This window comes from Dunckerocampus dactyliophorus, chromosome 19 (assembly GCF_027744805.1).
Source record: "Dunckerocampus dactyliophorus isolate RoL2022-P2 chromosome 19, RoL_Ddac_1.1, whole genome shotgun sequence".
In the NCBI taxonomy this organism is placed as follows: Eukaryota; Metazoa; Chordata; class Actinopteri; order Syngnathiformes; family Syngnathidae; genus Dunckerocampus; species Dunckerocampus dactyliophorus.
The window spans coordinates 4,431,645-4,449,274 of NC_072837.1; the positions used below are offsets into that span (position 1 = coordinate 4,431,645).

General features: G+C 42.7%; 3 protein-coding genes and 1 long non-coding RNA gene across 11 annotated transcripts in view; 2 read left to right on the top strand and 2 right to left on the bottom strand.

The window, feature by feature from the left end:
• The window catches only part of xkr5a (XK related 5a), a 7,233-nt gene extending 2,731 nt beyond the window's left edge, over positions 1-4,502 (top strand). Inside the window, exons 3-7 of one of the 2 annotated variants that reach the window (XM_054761943.1) lie at positions 396-580; positions 678-890; positions 1,770-1,939; positions 2,003-2,114; positions 2,243-4,502. In XM_054761943.1, coding sequence (XP_054617918.1) covers positions 396-580; positions 678-890; positions 1,770-1,939; positions 2,003-2,114; positions 2,243-3,183 — 1,621 coding nt within the window. In that variant the 3' untranslated portion in view covers positions 3,184-4,502. Of the gene's footprint in view, positions 1-395; positions 581-677; positions 891-1,769; positions 2,115-2,242 lie in introns of both variants that reach the window. The other variant, XM_054761942.1, reaches the window with a different exon arrangement.
• The window catches only part of LOC129172331 (uncharacterized), a 26,758-nt gene extending 19,731 nt beyond the window's left edge, over positions 1-7,027 (bottom strand). For 2 of the 3 annotated variants that reach the window (XR_008566979.1, XR_008566981.1), the window contains exons 1-4: positions 6,800-7,027; positions 1,764-3,224; positions 1,520-1,634; positions 676-876 (exon numbers count right to left, since the gene is read on the bottom strand). This is a non-coding gene — a long non-coding RNA (uncharacterized LOC129172331). The remainder of the gene's footprint in view (positions 1-675; positions 877-1,519; positions 1,635-1,763; positions 3,225-6,799) is intronic. The other variant, XR_008566980.1, reaches the window with a different exon arrangement.
• Positions 5,811-13,049, top strand: tram2 (translocation associated membrane protein 2). The gene is made up of 11 exons (XM_054761950.1): positions 5,811-6,027; positions 7,206-7,269; positions 7,341-7,450; positions 7,683-7,799; positions 7,884-7,942; positions 10,107-10,191; positions 10,302-10,372; positions 10,474-10,578; positions 10,671-10,814; positions 11,956-12,113; positions 12,194-13,049. Exons 1-11 carry the CDS (start codon positions 5,908-5,910, stop codon positions 12,268-12,270), a joined length of 1,110 nt encoding a protein of 369 aa, XP_054617925.1. The 5' UTR covers positions 5,811-5,907; the 3' UTR covers positions 12,271-13,049.
• Positions 13,050-13,105: 56 nt separating this feature from the next.
• Positions 13,106-17,423, bottom strand: efhc1 (EF-hand domain (C-terminal) containing 1). Of its 5 annotated transcripts, XM_054761948.1 has the most exons (10): positions 16,188-16,913; positions 16,020-16,062; positions 15,648-15,923; positions 15,295-15,582; positions 15,074-15,223; positions 14,814-15,006; positions 14,509-14,735; positions 14,057-14,432; positions 13,787-13,933; positions 13,108-13,706 (listed from the first exon to the last, which is right to left on the bottom strand). In XM_054761948.1, the coding sequence occupies exons 3-10, from the start codon at positions 15,816-15,818 to the stop codon at positions 13,675-13,677; spliced, it is 1,584 nt and encodes a 527-aa protein (XP_054617923.1). In that variant the 5' UTR covers positions 15,819-15,923; positions 16,020-16,062; positions 16,188-16,913; the 3' UTR covers positions 13,108-13,674. The 5 variants fall into 5 exon arrangements, with proteins under 5 accessions (XP_054617921.1, XP_054617919.1, XP_054617923.1 ...); XM_054761946.1 differs by lacking the exons at positions 16,020-16,062; positions 16,188-16,913 and adding an exon at positions 17,016-17,423 and having other exon boundaries at positions 13,106-13,706; positions 15,334-15,582; XM_054761944.1 differs by lacking the exons at positions 16,020-16,062; positions 16,188-16,913 and adding an exon at positions 17,016-17,423 and having other exon boundaries at positions 13,107-13,706.
• Positions 17,424-17,630: the final 207 nt, after the last annotated feature.

Consider the following 17,630-nt stretch of genomic DNA (forward strand, 5'->3'; position numbering starts at 1 on the left):
TACTGTACAGTGGCACCTCTAAAGTTGAATGTTAGGTTGTTCAGAATTTGACCGAAATGTGACAGAAATCCATCACAAAAGTAGTAGAATGTTTTGAATATTTTTTAACAAGTTCAGGTAGTTTTTTAAATGATGTTATAGATTGCCTAGCTTGTTTTTACACTTGTAAAAGAGTCTTCAAAAATAATTTCCCTCAGTCACGTCAAGACTAAGCGGTTCACTTATTTTCTCACTTCTATGAAATTAAAGAACATTGCCTGTACTGTTAATAAAGGTTTTGTAATGTCCACAATTTGACCTTTGAACCTGAAGTCAACATGCCATCTACTGTAATAGTGGTCAGCAAAAGTCATGTCATTTCAGTGGTGTGTGTCTATGTTACCCTCTCCTGGTAGGTTATGGGACTGCATGAGGTATGTGTCCCGCATGCAAGGCTCAGTGGCAGAGCTGGGCGCTGTCGTCATGCAGCAGGCAGATGTTGCTGCTCTTTGGCTCCTGGAGGCTCTGGTCGTCTCTCTGCCGCAGAGCTTGCTGCAGGCGTACATCGTGGTGTCCACTGATGTAGGGATCATGTCCCCAGGTGACAGCTTACGCATAATGCACATGCCATCTAATATACTGTAGCGATCACCCATAGTAGGATATAATGCAGTTTTTGTGATGTGTATATCTTACAGTGGCCTACTCCTGTGGTCTTTGCGTGCTGTCTATTTCCTGGGCCCTGGTGCTGTACAGCCGAGCCTGCTGTCTCATCCGGCCAGGCCACCTTGCCATGCCTCCGGCAGCCCTGCTGTGCCAGCTTGTGTGGCGGGCTGGCATGCTGGGTGCCAGGGTGACATGCCTCATGTTCTTCGCCAGGGTGTTCAACTGGTGGGTCTGCGGAGTGGCAGGTAAACGGAATGAAACTATTTAGTGCTGTGAATGGATCATTAAATAGGTACTAGCGCAATATAATAGAAAATATACGAACATATGTTCATTTAGCATATTAATTCAATGCATTCATTTGATCTTCTTTGTGGTTAGTGTTGGCAGTTGTGTAGAACAGCATCAGAATTCTCTACAGTGGTACCTCGGTTTGGCGAAAACTGAAACGTATGAAAACCGAGGCAATATTTCCCATAGGAATAATCCAATGAATCCATTCCAGACACACAAAAATAATAACAAGAAATACATTTTATAGAGACCAATTGTAGCTTTACGTCCAGAAAACAATGCAAAGCAAGGGAACGAATTTCTCGTCCATCCTACCAAGATAGAATTCAATGGTGTTTCTCACCTTCTTTATCAAACTGCTGGCACTCGCAACTATCTTTGGCCCCATGGTGGGTTATTTAGCCGTCGCATTAAATAAAAAATGAAAGGACAGTGAGTGACCAAGTACAGGGTGCTTTGTTTTGGCACTCGATTTCACAGAACAATACGGTTTACTAGTCTGTTATGTACTGTACCAAAACCGTGGCAAAATTTTGGCAAAAAAACGAACCAACGTGGGCCTAATGCTGTTCAGCAATACCTTGTGTTATTGTTCCACTCCAGTCCTGTTGGTTGAAGTAATGTGCAGCTGCCACACATGGCATACTGGCTGGATCTAGTAGGTCATTGCCACCAATGGCCCCAATGCAAGCGGACTGCAATGATAAACTTCGGTAAATGAATGCTCCTCTTGACAGTGTCAATCAAAACTAAGCTTTATAATCATTTCAAAGGCAGAACTTTTTCTATAGCTTGATAAGAGGATATGTCTATTTTCACACCACCTGCAGGCTTTCACTGGCTGACCGCCTCCTTCTGGCTGGTGTCGCAGCAACCAGACATCTGCACCGGTCCCTGGTGTTGGCGTGCCTTTAACGGCCTCCTGGGGCTCGTCCATGTCTTCCTCTTTCTTAACGTCAAAGACGGACCTTCGCGCTTCCGCATGGCCAGCTTTTATGCGGTGAGAAGTGATTTTAAATGTTTGAATAATGACATCTGGCTTTACCTTGTCTTTCTCTTTCAGTTCATGCTGATTGAGAATGCCACTTTACTGCTGGCCGCCTCTGACTTACTGAGCGAAGCATCGTGGGACAACATGACGCTCCCCATCAGTGTCCTGAGTAGCTTTATCCTCGGTGGGTCACTCTCAGTTTTCTTAATTGTGTATAACTCCTACTACCATATTTGTCCAGTGTGAGAAACCGAGTTGCTAACTCATCAATATGTACTTCTAAAAATCTCTTCCTGTCTCTATGGTTACCAGGCGCTACCTCCCTGGTCATCTACTACCGGTTTCTCCACCCCAAGTCAACAGAGATCGCCCAAGGTCTGAACCGCAACCACATGGGTAGCACGTGCATAGAACGTGGGGAGTCCTCCTTCTCACTTGGGGACAAAAGCCTGCCGGTTGGTGGTGTACAAAACCACGGCAGCTTCTCCCTCTCCGGTGTGGCTGGTTCACTGCTGGAGCATCCGAGCTCATGTGGAGGGAGGCCAAACAGCTCCTGCCCTTGCTACCACCATCACTGGCTCCTCATCCGGCTGGCCCTGAAAACAGGCGACCTGGGGAAGATCAACCGAGCATATGGGGCAGGTGGTGCGGCAGCCATACTGGACATGGAGGAGTACAACCAGGAGTTTAAGAGTAACGAAGGCATCAACACCACGGCAGGGGGCAGCTGCGAGGGTGTGTCCATGTCTGAGTCTCAGGGGAAAGGCTTGGCACCCCTGTCGGACTGCAAAGACGAATTTCAGACTGTGAGTGAACCCACGTCCTTCGAACAAGCAGAGGATGACAGTCTGGAGATGGAGAGCCCGCTGGAGTCACCCGCATCCGATTTCAAGCGCAGCTCACCAGAGGGCAAATCCGTATTTGGAGACAGCCCGGAGCCATACTTTTGCCCCACGGAGTCCAGTTCAACCCTCTACTTCAGCGCTGATCCCCAGTCCCCCAGCAGCTCCAGTAACCCCCGTTTGGACCGGGACATCGGGGGTCTGGAGCAGGGAGTGCGTCTCAATTCCATCCCAAGCGATCCCGCTCTTCACAGGGATGTCCGAGGGCTGATAGGTCGGGTTGGGCCACGCTACACGTCCACCCCTAAACTGGACACAGGAGTGCTGGACTCTACCTCCAGTGTCCCTCACCTCAGTGGTCCCAGGAGGCAGCTCATAATGTCCCGCAGAGATGAAGATGAACATTTCTGACATGATTCGGGGGTAGGATGACTTCAGCAAGTTCATCCATCCTAAAGTGAAAGGAACAAGGTGAGACAGACATATAATACACAAACCAAATGAACATCATGCTGAGCTAGTAGTGTGTTTTTATCTCTATTGAAATATTCTCTAAAAGCAATACATTGCGCAAGTGGAGCCATTTAATGCTGTTTTAAAAGCACCATTAATAAGCTACCGTAATTAGTGTTTGGACCACATTCAATATACCATACAAATTTGTATGACCTCGTAGTTACAAGTACTAATTAACGACCGTATTTCTTCAAATAGTGGCCTGTACGCTTATAAGCACCATGCACCAATTAATCGCCGGGTGCTACACCTCAAATAGACATCCCTTTGGACGAACACGGGGTGCCACTAGGCTGTGATGAACTTTATTGTGACATCTGGTACACCAGCGTTTTTTGCCACAACATGCACCGCTGCAGAGCAAACATGGCATCTGTAAAGCTGTTTACAGAGAAAGTGCTTTTGTAATGCTGAGAGCTTTCCTCAGCAAAAGCTGCAAACTGTTCCAGCATTAATCCAAAAAGATCGGATATCCACAATTTGTGATCATTTACAGGCTGCAAGGTAAGGTCATGTACACTGTATTTACTATAGCAGTTCAATAAAAGTGCAGCCACAAAATACTGCTGTATAACACTTGTTTTGCCACAACATAAGCTATTCTGCATTCTTCAGAAGTATCATTAAGATCTGCTGAGCTGTTGTCTGATCTTGGATAACTTGGTCTTTATATAACTTGATGTTATTAAATAATAGAAGAGAATTGAGAAAACAAGCCTCTAAATAGCACAAGCCTCTGCTTCACTGGCTTCCTTAAAGCACAAGTATCCTGTACTATACATCTGTTGTGGTGTTTTTTAAGCTATCATTCCAATTAAAAAAAAGGAATCCTCAGTTTCAATATACTCTATTTATTTATATATATATATGTATATATAAATATACATATATATATATAAACATATCATCGTGCAGTGCATTGAGCAGGATTGAAGTGTCGCCTGGAATTCTTTTTCATTTCAAATGTGTGACTTTAGAAGATGTGAAAAACATCCACTTAAGAAAGTTTTTTTTCTGTCATTACATACTGGCAGTGATGTTCGCTAATGTGTTCTCAGCAGCTGTTTCTGAAAATACATGCAATTTTCTTTTTTACTCGCGTGTAAAAGCAGACATGAGTTTTTCTCTTTCACTCGAGCGCTGTATGGAATTTGAACTGTGAAGTGCAAGGCCGCCTGTGGCTTGAAATAAGCAATAAAAAGCAAAACTATTGAGGTAAGTGGAATATGCAGTGACGTGTTTTTCTTCATCCGTTCCGTTAATGTATTACATTGTTTGATTAGTTTGGGTTTTACGTACATTTTCTGGATGGGGCCTTGGAAATGTTCACTTTTAAGATGAATTACTCTTACAGTATATAATAATGGCTATAATTCCAAGACAATCTAATGAAGCATGAAACATGGGAAAGTTGTAATACAACAACTACAACTACACTGTGGTGGCCTAACAGTGTGTCCGATAATTGAACGTGCAGTCATGGGCCCTTGGAATTATCATAACTTTTCACCCCTATCCAGCGCCCCTGACCAACAGATACTGTAAGTGAATACACACAGTGCAACTACTAACACACCATGGAATGACAAACAACTTACATAATATTAAACACGTAATATTAACAACTATTTACAAAGCAGTACAGCAAAGCATGCTGCGAAGCAGGAGGTGCGCCAAGGGATGCTATATGATAAATCTAATCAACTTTTTCCACTGAGAAGGAAGGAAATCAAAGAATGCAGGGTGGCCCAGTTTGATATTTTATAATACTATATATTTTTTTTACATTTTGTAAATAGACTACAAAAAAGGTTATTTTTATATTTAAATACAGCTTTGGGTTAGTGTTCATTATTAGTGTCAACATTTCAGCTTTTTCTCTTTAAATTGTGTCTTTTTGGTCTGTTTTCACATTTACCAAGGGGCGCACGTTGGACACCCCTGCTCTAAGACTTGAGAGCATCCATCTTTAGGCTCAAATCAACTTTTGCAACTCAATTCAAGTACTTTTTGCACATTAAATGATGTTTCATGAACAAATTACTGTATTTTATATATTAGTTAATTACAGTAATTAATAGTAATTATAGTATATATATTTAAAAAGTATCAAAAAGACAGGTTGTCTTAATTTTAGGGTCTAGTGTTTTAAGTAAGAGAAAATATGTCAGAATCGCTTGCTCGCTTTAAAAGTATACTTGAGAAGTTTTTTGTGAGCTGGTAGAAACAGCAGACTATAAAAACTAACAATTTGGGCGAGTACCGGTAGTTAAGGTAGATCACATAATAAGAAGTCACAGCTTTAAAAGATGGACAAGGTAATACGGAGGAGTTATGATGTTGATTTTAAGGTAACGGTGATTAATGAAGTAGTTATCAAACAACTGACAAGCAGCTAAGAAAAATGATATCATTTTTTTCTTGAAAGTTTTATATTCGGGTCAAGATAGTACTGTATGTGGTTTGGGTTTTTGGTGGAAATGGTCTCAAGTGAGGTATTTATGTCAGTCGCCCTTTAAGACGACGCGCATGCGCACTCCAGTGGCAAAGTTAAAGCTGAACTTCGTAGTCAAGAGAGGGGGAAAAGTAGCAGAAATACATTAATAGCAGGGAATTGACATGGCATTTCGCCGAAGAAACAAGAGTTATCCTTTCTTCAGCCAGGAGTTCCTCATCCAAAACCATGCCGACATCGTGTTCAGTTTGGTGATTTTCATTTTGATTGGATTGATGTTTGAGGTGAGATGGACTCAACTCTCTTTTTCCGTCTCTCATCAGCTGCTTTATGGTGGCAACGCATGTAAACAATAGCGAAACCACCGTTTACTCTATTTTTATGTGTGTGGGGGGAAAGGGATAATGGACTGTATTTTGCGGATGCAGCTTGTTGCAAGTTTTTGTTTTTGGTGTCTGTAGTCCGTGGAAAGGTAGCAAGCTAACTTAATAACACAACGTTGATTAATCGTGCAGATTAAACAGTCGGATTTGAATTCAATTTCTTGCTAAGGTGGAAGCGCTCGCCTTCTCACTCAAGCAATTTGATTCCAGGGTGCTTTTAAAGTAAAACTACAGAAACGATTGCATTCACAGCCATTAATTGACTACTTTTACATAACGCGGTGCATCAAGTTAGTTGCATAAACACCTTTACCTTCAAAACGTAACTTTTGAGTTCAAGAATCACGTCACTTTACAAAAGGGAAGACAAATTGAGAAGGAAGCAGTGGTCAACGTTCCTTCATAGTAAAAGCGCAGCGTTCCTTTTTTGATAAGACTTGTGTACACGTCGCGAGTTGAAGCTTTTATTTTGAACGAAATGAAAGAGAAGCGGAAGCCTTTCTATCTACCCCCTTGACTGTATTACTTTTTAACTGCCACGTCTCAATTCCTAAACAGTTATCGCGCCCCTAGCTGTTTTATTAAAGAAATAGCCCCATACAAAGTACACGCGTCTCATACCTACGAACATATTACATTCAATTTTACTACCAAAAAAAAAAAAATCACGTACACGTCATCCCGGACATAATAGCGAGTTTCGCTCGAAACGCTCCAAGAGAGCTCACAGCTGACCGGTGTTGGATTTCCCTCGTCTTTCTAGTTTGGGCAAAACAGAAAAACGGTTTAAAAGTTAGAATTTTAGTCGTAGAAAAATGCATTTTAGTGTTGACAAAAGATCTTGTCTCTAACACGTGAAGGTGTCCTAAGCGGACGTGTCACCTGCTGGCTCCATGGATGTGTCCTAACAGGGCCCTGAAGGAAGCCCGTTCAGAATCATTACAAATTTTGTGTTTGATTTGCCGACCTTTTCTTATCGTGTTTTTTTGGTGGCTGCAGTTAAGTTGTTTTTGTGGCACTTCGTAGTTATACTGTACCATTACAAACTTAACAAACTGCCATTCAATCTTTCTTTTCAGGCAACAGCAAAGACGGCTATATTATTTATTCAGCCGCAGTACAATGTTACCACATTGTCACCAGGTATTTGCATTGTGCACACCTCACTTAGTAGTGTTTACAACGTTTGAAAGCCACCTTTTTCTTGTCTTAAGAGGGAGAAGTGACGTTGTATCATTACGGATGGAAGGACTGTGCCACTATCCTTTTCTACTTCTTCATCGCCATCATCCTCCATGCAGTCGTGCAGGAGTATCTGCTGGATGTGAGTACTGCATGACACTGTGGCTCAGTGCACTGGTGGTGGTCTGATTTAAACTTTAGTACCATGACCACATGACTGACAGTATCTTTAAACATGTAAACATCTGTCTTGTTCCGCAGCAGCCACAAATAGCACAGCCGGTCTGTTTTCTTGCCCTGGTTATTTTTATGACTCGTATAATTGTCGAGTCAGCAAATCCTGTAACCCAATGTGAATCATTCCCACTCTGCAGAAAATCAACAGACGCCTCCATCTTTCCAAGAGCAAAAACACCAAGTTCAACGAGTCGGGTCAACTGTGTGTGTTTCATTTGGTGTCCAGTGTGTGGAGCTTCTACGTTCTTATCACGGTGCGTGGTACGCACGCTTCATGTGTAGATTGTGCATGTTTTTTAGGGAATTCTAAGAGTTTTCTCTCGCATCTTTTCACACAGGAAGGCTATGTTCTGCATCCCAGCAGACTTTGGGAAAACTATCCACACGCACACCTCAGGTACAACAAATTGCATGGCTGTATGTATGTTTGAAGAAAGTCAGGGGTCTTGTAGCAAAAATAGTTTTTAAAAAGTCACGCCCACCATTCTTACATTTGTGTCTAGACACACCGGGAATTAGTGTCATGAAAAGACCTCCGCCAAAGTGGGAGTCATCGTCTAATTTGCATAATCAGCCATGACAAATGTGCATTCTTTTTGTAGACAAAAAGTGAGCAAAAACATTGAAGAGGAAAACAAATACAGTGATCCCTCATTTATCGACCCGACTACGATAAATGAATTTCTGTCGAGTCCTTATTTATAAATCAAATATTTTCGTAGTTGGAGCATAAAAAAACCTGTTAACGACCTCCTACATACCGTTTTTAATATTGTTAGAGGCCTCTAGACATACAATAACACCAGTATAGTCACCTTTATGCTCATATTACCTAACATAGAAGATATAACCATGGAAAATAAGTCATTTAAGACATAAGGCTTGTGCTTGTGTGTTTTTCAAGAAATGTCTTCCGGACTTGTGGACAGGAAGTGATGTCGGGATTCAGAGTTGAGTTTTAGCTGGATATGACATAGCCAAACCTGCAATACAGTAATTGTCGACAGCGATCAAGTCTGGTGCGTGTGTTACTAGTGACACCTAGTGGCCAGTGTAGATTACAGTTCATCAATGTCCCCTATGCTTGAAAATGCTTAAAATTAGGATAATATGCATATTTTTTGATAGGCTGTAGTCAACCATGTGAGGGCGCAGTTTTTGAATCGCAAAGTGGTGAGGGACGACTGCATGTTTACAAATATAAATGAACTTTCTTCTGTTGCTTCTTTTTGTGTTTTTTTTTATGTCACAAGCAAGACTGAGCCACATGTGAGTGCTCTTAGAGGAGGGGGAGGACCGGGGGCACAGCAGCAACCGTTGCTCGTTGAGAAGAGCGATACGTGCTATCATGATAGTCTCCCAAAGTGTCCCATAAGACCAGAAAAAGTCACTAAATTTGTTGCTAGTCATTTTTTGGAAAAACTAAAGGTGTCTGAATACTTGCTAAATATAGTCATCCCTCATTTATCGCAGTTAATTGGTCCCAGACCCGACCGCGAGAAGTGAATTGCCGCAAAGTAGGATTCCTTATTTATTAATGGAATATTTTCGTAGTTAGAGCATTGAAAACGTGTTTTAACATTATTGGAGACCTCTAGACATGAAATAACACACCAATATGCACTTTTACACTTGTATTAAACAATCTCGTAGATGTAATAATAGAAAATAAAACATAAACAAGACATTACATACTCACACGTTAGCATTGACAGCATACTTAGTGGCTATTGTCTCATCATTCCTTACACCTAGTGGCCAGTGTAGTAGAATACTATTGTAATGGCGCAGAGAACACATATGCAGTGAACATTCACACAGGAGCTGCTGTCAGCCACAACTCACACCAGTCACTGGCACTCTCCACACTGCTAACCATGCTAACACTCAGCAACTCTAGGGTAGCTGGCTGACGTCACACACGTCACTTCCCTCTAAAAGATGCACAAAATGTCAGTTGTCATACAAGATATCACATCTTCTGAATGCCTTTTTTATTTGTAATTACATTTATCAATTTTTATGATTGAAAATGGTTAATTTGGGTGAATAATACATACAGTTTGCTTATACATGCATGTGTTTTGACTAGTAGGCCGTATTGAACCACAAAAGGGATAATTTAATAATTTCTGAAAACCCGTGATAGAGTGAGGGACGACTGTAGTGACAAAGTTTAAGTTGGCAAAACTTATCATATAAACCTCCTGCGACATCTTATTGTTTGGCACACCACATGCATAAGAGATTACGATGCCATCTACTGTACTGAGTTGGCTCGACATGCTACAGAGAGTCCCATTATAGTGTGATTATGAGCGAGGGTGAACAGGAAGTGCCAAATCTATTTTTGGCGCTGCTTGATGGGGCTGTACTGCGGCGGTTCCATCGAAAATACATTTTTGTCCAGCTTTGAAGCAACCATGAATGGCTTCTCGCTGGCGACATTTGCCACCTGTCCACAGTTTGATGTAAAATTGTTTTAATCCTGCTAAAGAACAAACATTTTGTGCTTGGCAGAGGTTAAAAAAAAGTGTATATGTCGCTTTCACGTGCTCCAGGTTCCAGGTGAAGTTTTTCTACCTCACTCAGCTGGCCTACTGGCTCCATGCTTTGCCTGAGCTTTACTTCCAGAAAGTGCGCAAGGTCAGTATGGAAGCCAAGGAGTATTTCAAGATTTGTGTGTGTGTGTTGGGTGCGTGTGCATTCATTTGTCAGTGTAGTACAAACATGCAGAGACGTGTTTGTTTTACCAGGAGGAGATCTCTCGTCAGCTGCAATACATCAGCTTGTATTTGCTCCACATCTTGGCAGCATACTTATTAAAGTAAGCATCTTGTTCACAACCTGCAAATACATTTTAAAAGGTCTGGTCAGAATGCCTAAAAAGAAAACCTACTAAATGCTAAATGTGTGTTTTTTTTGTAGTTTGAACCGCGTGGGTGTGGTGCTCCTCTTCCTCCAGTATCTGTCCGAGCTGGGCTTTCACATCGCCAGACTCTTCTACTTTACAGACGAAAACCACCAGAAAATGCAAGTTGACCTCCCCGTGTGATTTACACAGCTTTCCTTCAAACCGGAGAACGCTAAAATCAGCACACCTGCACTGTGTCTGCCTCCTTTAGGTTTGACCTTTGGGCGGTCAGTTTCGTATTTACTCGCATGTCTACCCTTACGCTCATGTTTCTCGCCGTTGGTTTCGGTTTGGCTCGTTCTGAGAACCAGGTGCTGGACTGGGAGACGGGCAACTTTAACACTGTGCTAATAAGGTGAGGAGCAGCATGAATGGGAATATACTGTACATGTATAACTGCAGGAGAACCTGTTTCACACTGAGAACACATTTTATAGAGAATTACTTTACATGCAGAAGAATGAAATGGATACATGAACGTTTAATATCACTTTTACCTTGTATCGAAGACTTGTTGGGTGAACACAGTGATGAGTGGAGGGAGGAGGGGCGGGGACGGAAGAGCCACAGATGCAGTTTCTGTCTAGATTGTTACAAACTTTAAACAGAGCTTGTATACTTCACACTTGAACATCATCATAAACTTCAGCGGCAGGTGCCGTCATTACACAACCTGGCCGGGCTTATCATCTGTTATGTCTTCCTTCCTACCTTTACATTACAATCTTGACAAGTGTTTCTCACCTTCTTTATCCAAGTTCTGGTACGTGCAACTTTCTTTGGCGTCATGATGGCTTCTTTTAGCGCCATACAAAAAAAAAAGGCACACAACATTCAGAAATATGCAGGAAACATGAACACCTCATCAGCACAGGGCGCACATTGCTTAGGAGGAAGAAAGACAGAAACAGAGTTGCTCATCGTTCTGAGTGCGTTATATGAACAAACCACCCACACACACAAAAAAGATGATTAAAGAAACCCTATTTCTGTTGAATAGCACCCAAGACGGTGAACTGCTCACAATTTTCCATTTCCATCCATCTTTTAAATTGACCGCAATTAGTCTGAGTCAGAAAAAGAACCCCCACTGCTTTTGAATGACACCCAAAATCACAGTTCAAAGATCAGGTTGTGTTTCAACCTCAAAACTGGTCACAGTTGTTTTTGGTCTTGATCACTGTCCCAACAAGAACTTTATGCTCCTGAATCGCCCTCAAAATTGCTGAGATCAAAGCATCACCCGCTTGTCTAAATAAACAGCTCACCTCAAATAGAGTAAATATACTGGAAAAACATGTATAATTTCAACTTATTTTAAAAGTCGGTTTGTATATTGCTGCTAATAGACACCTAGTACTTTCTGCAGTTGAGTAAATAAAAGTCAGCTCAGCTGAGTTACTGGAGGCTAGATTCAAATGGCAGATTGTTTAAAAGTGTTCAGCCAAGTTGAGTAATGAGGTGTCACTAATCTGCTTGTTTTGCGTCCCTTTCAGGATGACTGTTCTCCTCCTGGTATGCCTGACACAATCTTGGCTGCTTTGGAAGTTTATCCGGTTCCAGCTGAGGCGCTGGAGGGAGTTCAGACACGATCAGGCCGTTCGCAAGAAGGCCGCCACCAAACAGGCTCTTCGGCCACTCAAGCGGGACTCTTGTAAGTAAATGAGCGCTGTTAGCTCGTCCAATTACGACCTTTCCATTCGTTCTCATGCGTTTTTTTTTTTCTCCATTTAGTTGGACATTATGAAAACGGACTTCTTAAAGCCGAGAATGGTGCCTCTCCTCGGATCAAAAAACTCAAATCCCCGTAAGAAAACACTCGGACTGAGCTGAGCGGTGACCTCAGTGCAAGCTGAGGATGCTCAACACAACAAAGGGACCTGGTGTATTCCTGGTTGAGTTCCATCCTGACATGCTCCAGGGACTCGGTCACTACAGACTTAGCCTTGAATGCTGGAAACTGAAATTCCAAGGAAGTTCCTTGAGCCCAAGAGACATTTCCTCTCCTCATCATATCAGTATTTCTTTGTTTAAAGACATCCACATGACCTGCTTCCCCACGTTTAGCAGCACCATCGGGTGCAGAATGACAAGTGTACAGCAAACACAGTATGTAGCACATGTTACTGTGTAGCAACTTTTGAATGTGTTCATGTATATCCTCATTACATAAGTACTGTATTGCTCGTCTGATTGCCGTTGAGCCAGCTTCGCTTCTATTTCCACTCGGGTCCATTTGGGCAGGATAATGTTACTGATAAGATATCATACACGCTTACTGTAAGCCAGCCTTAATGTTTGCCCTCACCTGTCAAAGGTAAGGGGAGGGATTTTGGTCATCAGATTTGTGTCCAAAGTTCCTCCAAATAAATCATGTCTTGCATTTGTCATTCAAAATGTGCATCATTATGTATACAGGATGTTACTGCATGCCATTCCATGAATTGTTAATATCAATAATGACTAATGCAGTTTTCTGACAAACTGGTTCAGCGGTCTTAATTTTCTGTCACAAGAGAAACATATTCCACAGATATCATCCTAAACAAGAAATTTGGAATTAAACATTGGACACATAAGAATATTCAAAGGCAAACAAAATAGAGACAACACCAATCATTTCTCTATTAATTTTTATGTTGTGCTTTGCTATGTAATAGCTATGTTGTCTCTCTATGTACATGGAACTTTATTGTAAGGACAATAAAGTGGTAATATTAAGAGAAAAAAGTCAAAACGCTATGAAGAAAAACATACATTATGAGAAAAAAGTGTCCAGAGAATTAAGTTCTATTATGAGAATAACAATCCTAATGCTATGACAAAAAAGTTATATTAAAATGAGGGGAAAAAGTAGTAATGTCTGTAGAATAAAGTTGCAATATTATGAGAAAAAAATAATTATATGACAAATAGTAATATATGAGGAAAAAAAACTTATACAAAAATATAACTGGAAAATATCCTAAAAAGGTATTTGTGCATGTAGTAGAACTTGTACAGAAAAATGTCAACTTAAATCTCATAAAATTACTTAGTACAATACGACTATATTTGGTAAGTCTAACTTCTTTTCTACTTCTTCTTTGCAGTGTGGCCAAACATAAAAAAATACTTCCTACAATCCAAGTCTGTTGGGTTTTTTATCTTTAGGGTGCATCCCTTAGATCCTTCCTGGTCCCGCGTGAAGGTGACGTGGCGCATTGGGCTGGACATCATAGGGATGGCTCTACTGTGTTAGCCCCACCTCACGAAGACAGCAGAAAAATAGTTAGCGATCAAGATCGTATTGATAAATGTTTTTATTATTTTCAGACTGAATTTTACCATTTTCTTCAGCTGTCAGGGTAACCTCGGTCCCTAACTTCTGCCGTAACGTATCGAGCGTCTCCAGGGGAACCTGGCTGGGGTTTGTCTCCATGTATTTCAACACGTATAGGTCAGCGTCAGTCAGTACAAAGCGGTGGCCGAAAACTAGAAAGTGCAAAGAGAAATGCTATTAGCTGCTTCCATTGGTGGTGGAGCCTCACCTGGAAGACTTTGTATGTGTGTGTGTGTGTGTGTGTGTGTGTGTGTGTGTGTGTGTGTGCCTTTCACCATCAACGGTAGCTCCAATAGAGAAGTCTGCCGGTGAGTAGAACTCAGGATTGTCCACAGGAGAATTAGGTTTAGGAACGCGTGTCCTTTTCAGGAATCCTCCACCAATGAAACCGGAGTTGTTTTGGGGATTCTCATAAATACTGATGGTATCGTTGGACAGGTAATAGGACAGAATGAAACGTCGGTCTGCATCTCTGTTTTTTTTAGATTGCGGGGCGTCCTCGGGCGTCATCATTCGGACACTGTAGCGCAACACTTTGTTTCCGTTCTCCAGCATCTTTAGCACGTTCTTTTTGGGAGGTGCGGGTATTAGGGATAAACAACTCTGGAGAGAATCTTCTAGTGATCCAAAGCCATTATAGGGGGGGATCTCCTGGAAATGTGGTTGAAAAAGCGTCAGAGATTAGGAGCGACGCAAAGCCAGGACGATAAACGTGCAGACATCTCACCTTCTTCATCCCCTCAAACTTGCCCATCTTCCTCGGTACCTCGATGCTCTTCATGTTGATTTCTGGGTGGTTCGTCTGGTAATATTCTTTCGTGAACTCATCGCAGTCATACAACAGGAAACGCCGCCCCAATATCTTCACCATTTCACCGACCCGGAAGTCCGTCGGGGAGAAGAACTCCTCCACTTCCTCATTGGAATCCTCCATCACACAGCTGGGGAACTGATCTGGAAAGACAAATGACAGAAGATAAAAAAGCTAAGTTCAAATGTTCTATGCGGCCTCATGCCGGCGCTGCGACTTACCGTGCCCTGGCTTCATTTTCTTGGGTATCCTCAATCTCTGCATCAACACCGGGAATGGATATCGCCCACTGTTGGGCTTGTGGTCCTCCTTGATCTCCACTGTATCGTTCACCAGGAAGTAGTGGATAGTAACAGGCAAGGTTTCGCCGAGCTCAGATTCCGTATCGTCCCATAGGGCGAAGAAGCGCAGCACCTTATGGGGAAGTGGTTACATGTCTCTTTTTTGACTGAAAAATCACAACTATGTTGCAGGGCTCTACCTTGCGATCCATGTGGAGAAACTGGTACCTGCTGTCAAATTCTGAGCGTGTCGTGTAGGTAGGCGGAGCTTTTAGCCGCCGCGAGATGTATGAATCCTCTGGCATTTCCTCGGGTTCATTCAGAATAATGCCCTGACGCTTCATAAAGTTCTGCGCGTTGGGTAGAACTTGTTAGAGTCCAAGAATACCAAAGAAAACACAAGACTATACAGGTGTCGTACCTGTGTAAATAAATCACACTGTGCGATATGGTACTTAACACCGTACACGTCCAGGTCAACGCCAAGGTTGAGGTCTTTCCAGTGGTAATACTTCCCATGCTCCCTCTTAGGTAGACGTTGGCGTTTGATCCGTTCACCCTGGAGTATCCCAGAATTGGGCACCCAGGGCTCAGTGACACTCATGCTGTCGTCTTCCAGGTAATAGTAAATGACCACGTGACGGACGCAGGTCTTTTCTTCTCGACTGTTGATGATTTCCTCCTCAAAGTACGCTTTGAAGCAAAGCACCTGTCCACACACAAGAACGCAATGAACCGAACGGACCACGGCAACAAAAATATACTCAACCATACCTTTTTGTCAAGGGTGACGTAAGCTGGGATGAAAGGTGGAGGGCTTGGGTTGACAGCCACACCTGAGTTGTAGGTCAAATTTAGCAAGTCTTTGTAGTATTTTGAGTCAATGGCGCCAAAGGGGACGTCTGGTGTCTCATAGGAGTAGCCACTGAGCTGTTCGTTGATCATCTGCTCTGATAAAAGAGGTTCCAGTCCGATGCCCACCTTAGGGGCACGGGCCAGTGGGAGGCCCCTGGAATATGACAACGTCTGGGGGCGGTGGAATGCTGTTTTCTGTGAAGGAAAAAGGTTAACATACATCAGGAATGTGTGTGCAGACCATCCAGTCGTTCATACTGCTTATGCTGGAGCCTATCCCAGCTGACTTACGAGTGAAAAGGCGGACTACACCTTGTACTAGTTGTCGGTCAACCTTAGGTTGTGAATGGGGCAGAAAATCAGCTGTGTGAAACACTACATTACCCATGACCCCAGCGTGCAGTCCTTGATATACATTCTCCCTACTGGAGCTGGAGCCTATCCCAGAGTACCACTTACCTCTAATGCAGGAATGACCACCATTCTCCATCTACTAGGAATTGAGCCTAGGGAAGCTGCATGAATGTCAGCAATGTGAAACACTACACAACACCACCGACGAGGCCAGTGTGCACATTCTGCCAGATTAACTCTGCGGGAGCTGGAGCCTATCCCAGCTGACTTAGGGGAAAAAGAATGGACTACACCCTGGACCGGTTGTCAGTCAATCTTTGGTTGTGAATGGAGCAGAAAATCAGCTGTGTGAAACACTACATACCAATGACTGCAGAGTGCAACCCTTGACATACGTACATTGTCTACTCCACTAGCGCTGGAGCCTTTCCCAGTTGACTTAGCGTGACAAGTGGAGCACTACTTACCTCTACTGCGGGAATGGCCACCAATCTCCACCTACTAAGAATTGAGCCTAGCAAAGCCGCACGAATGGCGGCTACGTGAAACACTACACTACTGATGACCCCGGTGTGTAGCCCATGAGACACGTTCTGCGATTTTAGCCTTTTGTTCCACGCATTTCATCTGGAAACTATTATTTATGCACGTTTACTAACTGCAAGGTGCTTTTGGAGTGTAAAACTATCATGCAAATGGAACATTCTAGAACACACGTGGGTTGAAAACTACAAAACTAGCATAGGATTGTGTAATTGAGAGAAATCCTTCTAATTGGAAATGAGCGCATGCTGTTGGATTTAAGTAGGCCAGGAATACAACAAATAAAACGCCATCTCACTTAAAACAGGTCAGACTGGCTTGAATTAAAGACTCGTTATGAAACCACCGAGCATAACAAGAAAGTTCTCTCACTTAATCCCACATCCTTACCGTTACATCCTGGAAAGAGAAGCCGGGTAAGAAAGGTAACCCGTTGTTGTCCAACTTGCGTGACATGTTTCTTAGCCTGAGCACACGAGTGGTACAGTTTAATAGCAAAGTTTTGTTGCGAGGTAGTTTGTTTTTCGGACAAAATAACCCATAGTAGGGAAAGCGACGCCGCTATCAAGTGGGCAATATTGCGGCTTTTATTTTGGAGAAACGGCGTCGTTTCCGGGATATGACTGCTCCTTTTTTTGAACTAAAATGACAAGTAGAACATTCGGCCTGCATCATTCCTCGCGGTGTATGGAAACAAAGGTGACGTTAGAGCCAGGAGGGGAAGAGAAACTGAGCTTCAGTGCGACGCAGTCGTCATTTAAGACGTTTGTTTCAAACATGCTAATGCTACCGCTGAAAGTTGACGTCGTCGGCGTAACCGTCACAGCATGAGTGACGTCACTAAATGACGACGTGCTTGCTGGCTATATTATCGGATAACACAGATTAAAAAAAACTTGTACTACATTTTCATTGCACTATCAGTATTTTCAATGGAACTTACAACATTATATTTGAAAGCTAAATGCGTTGCTCCTCAGTGGGAAGTTTACGGTATCCATGGAA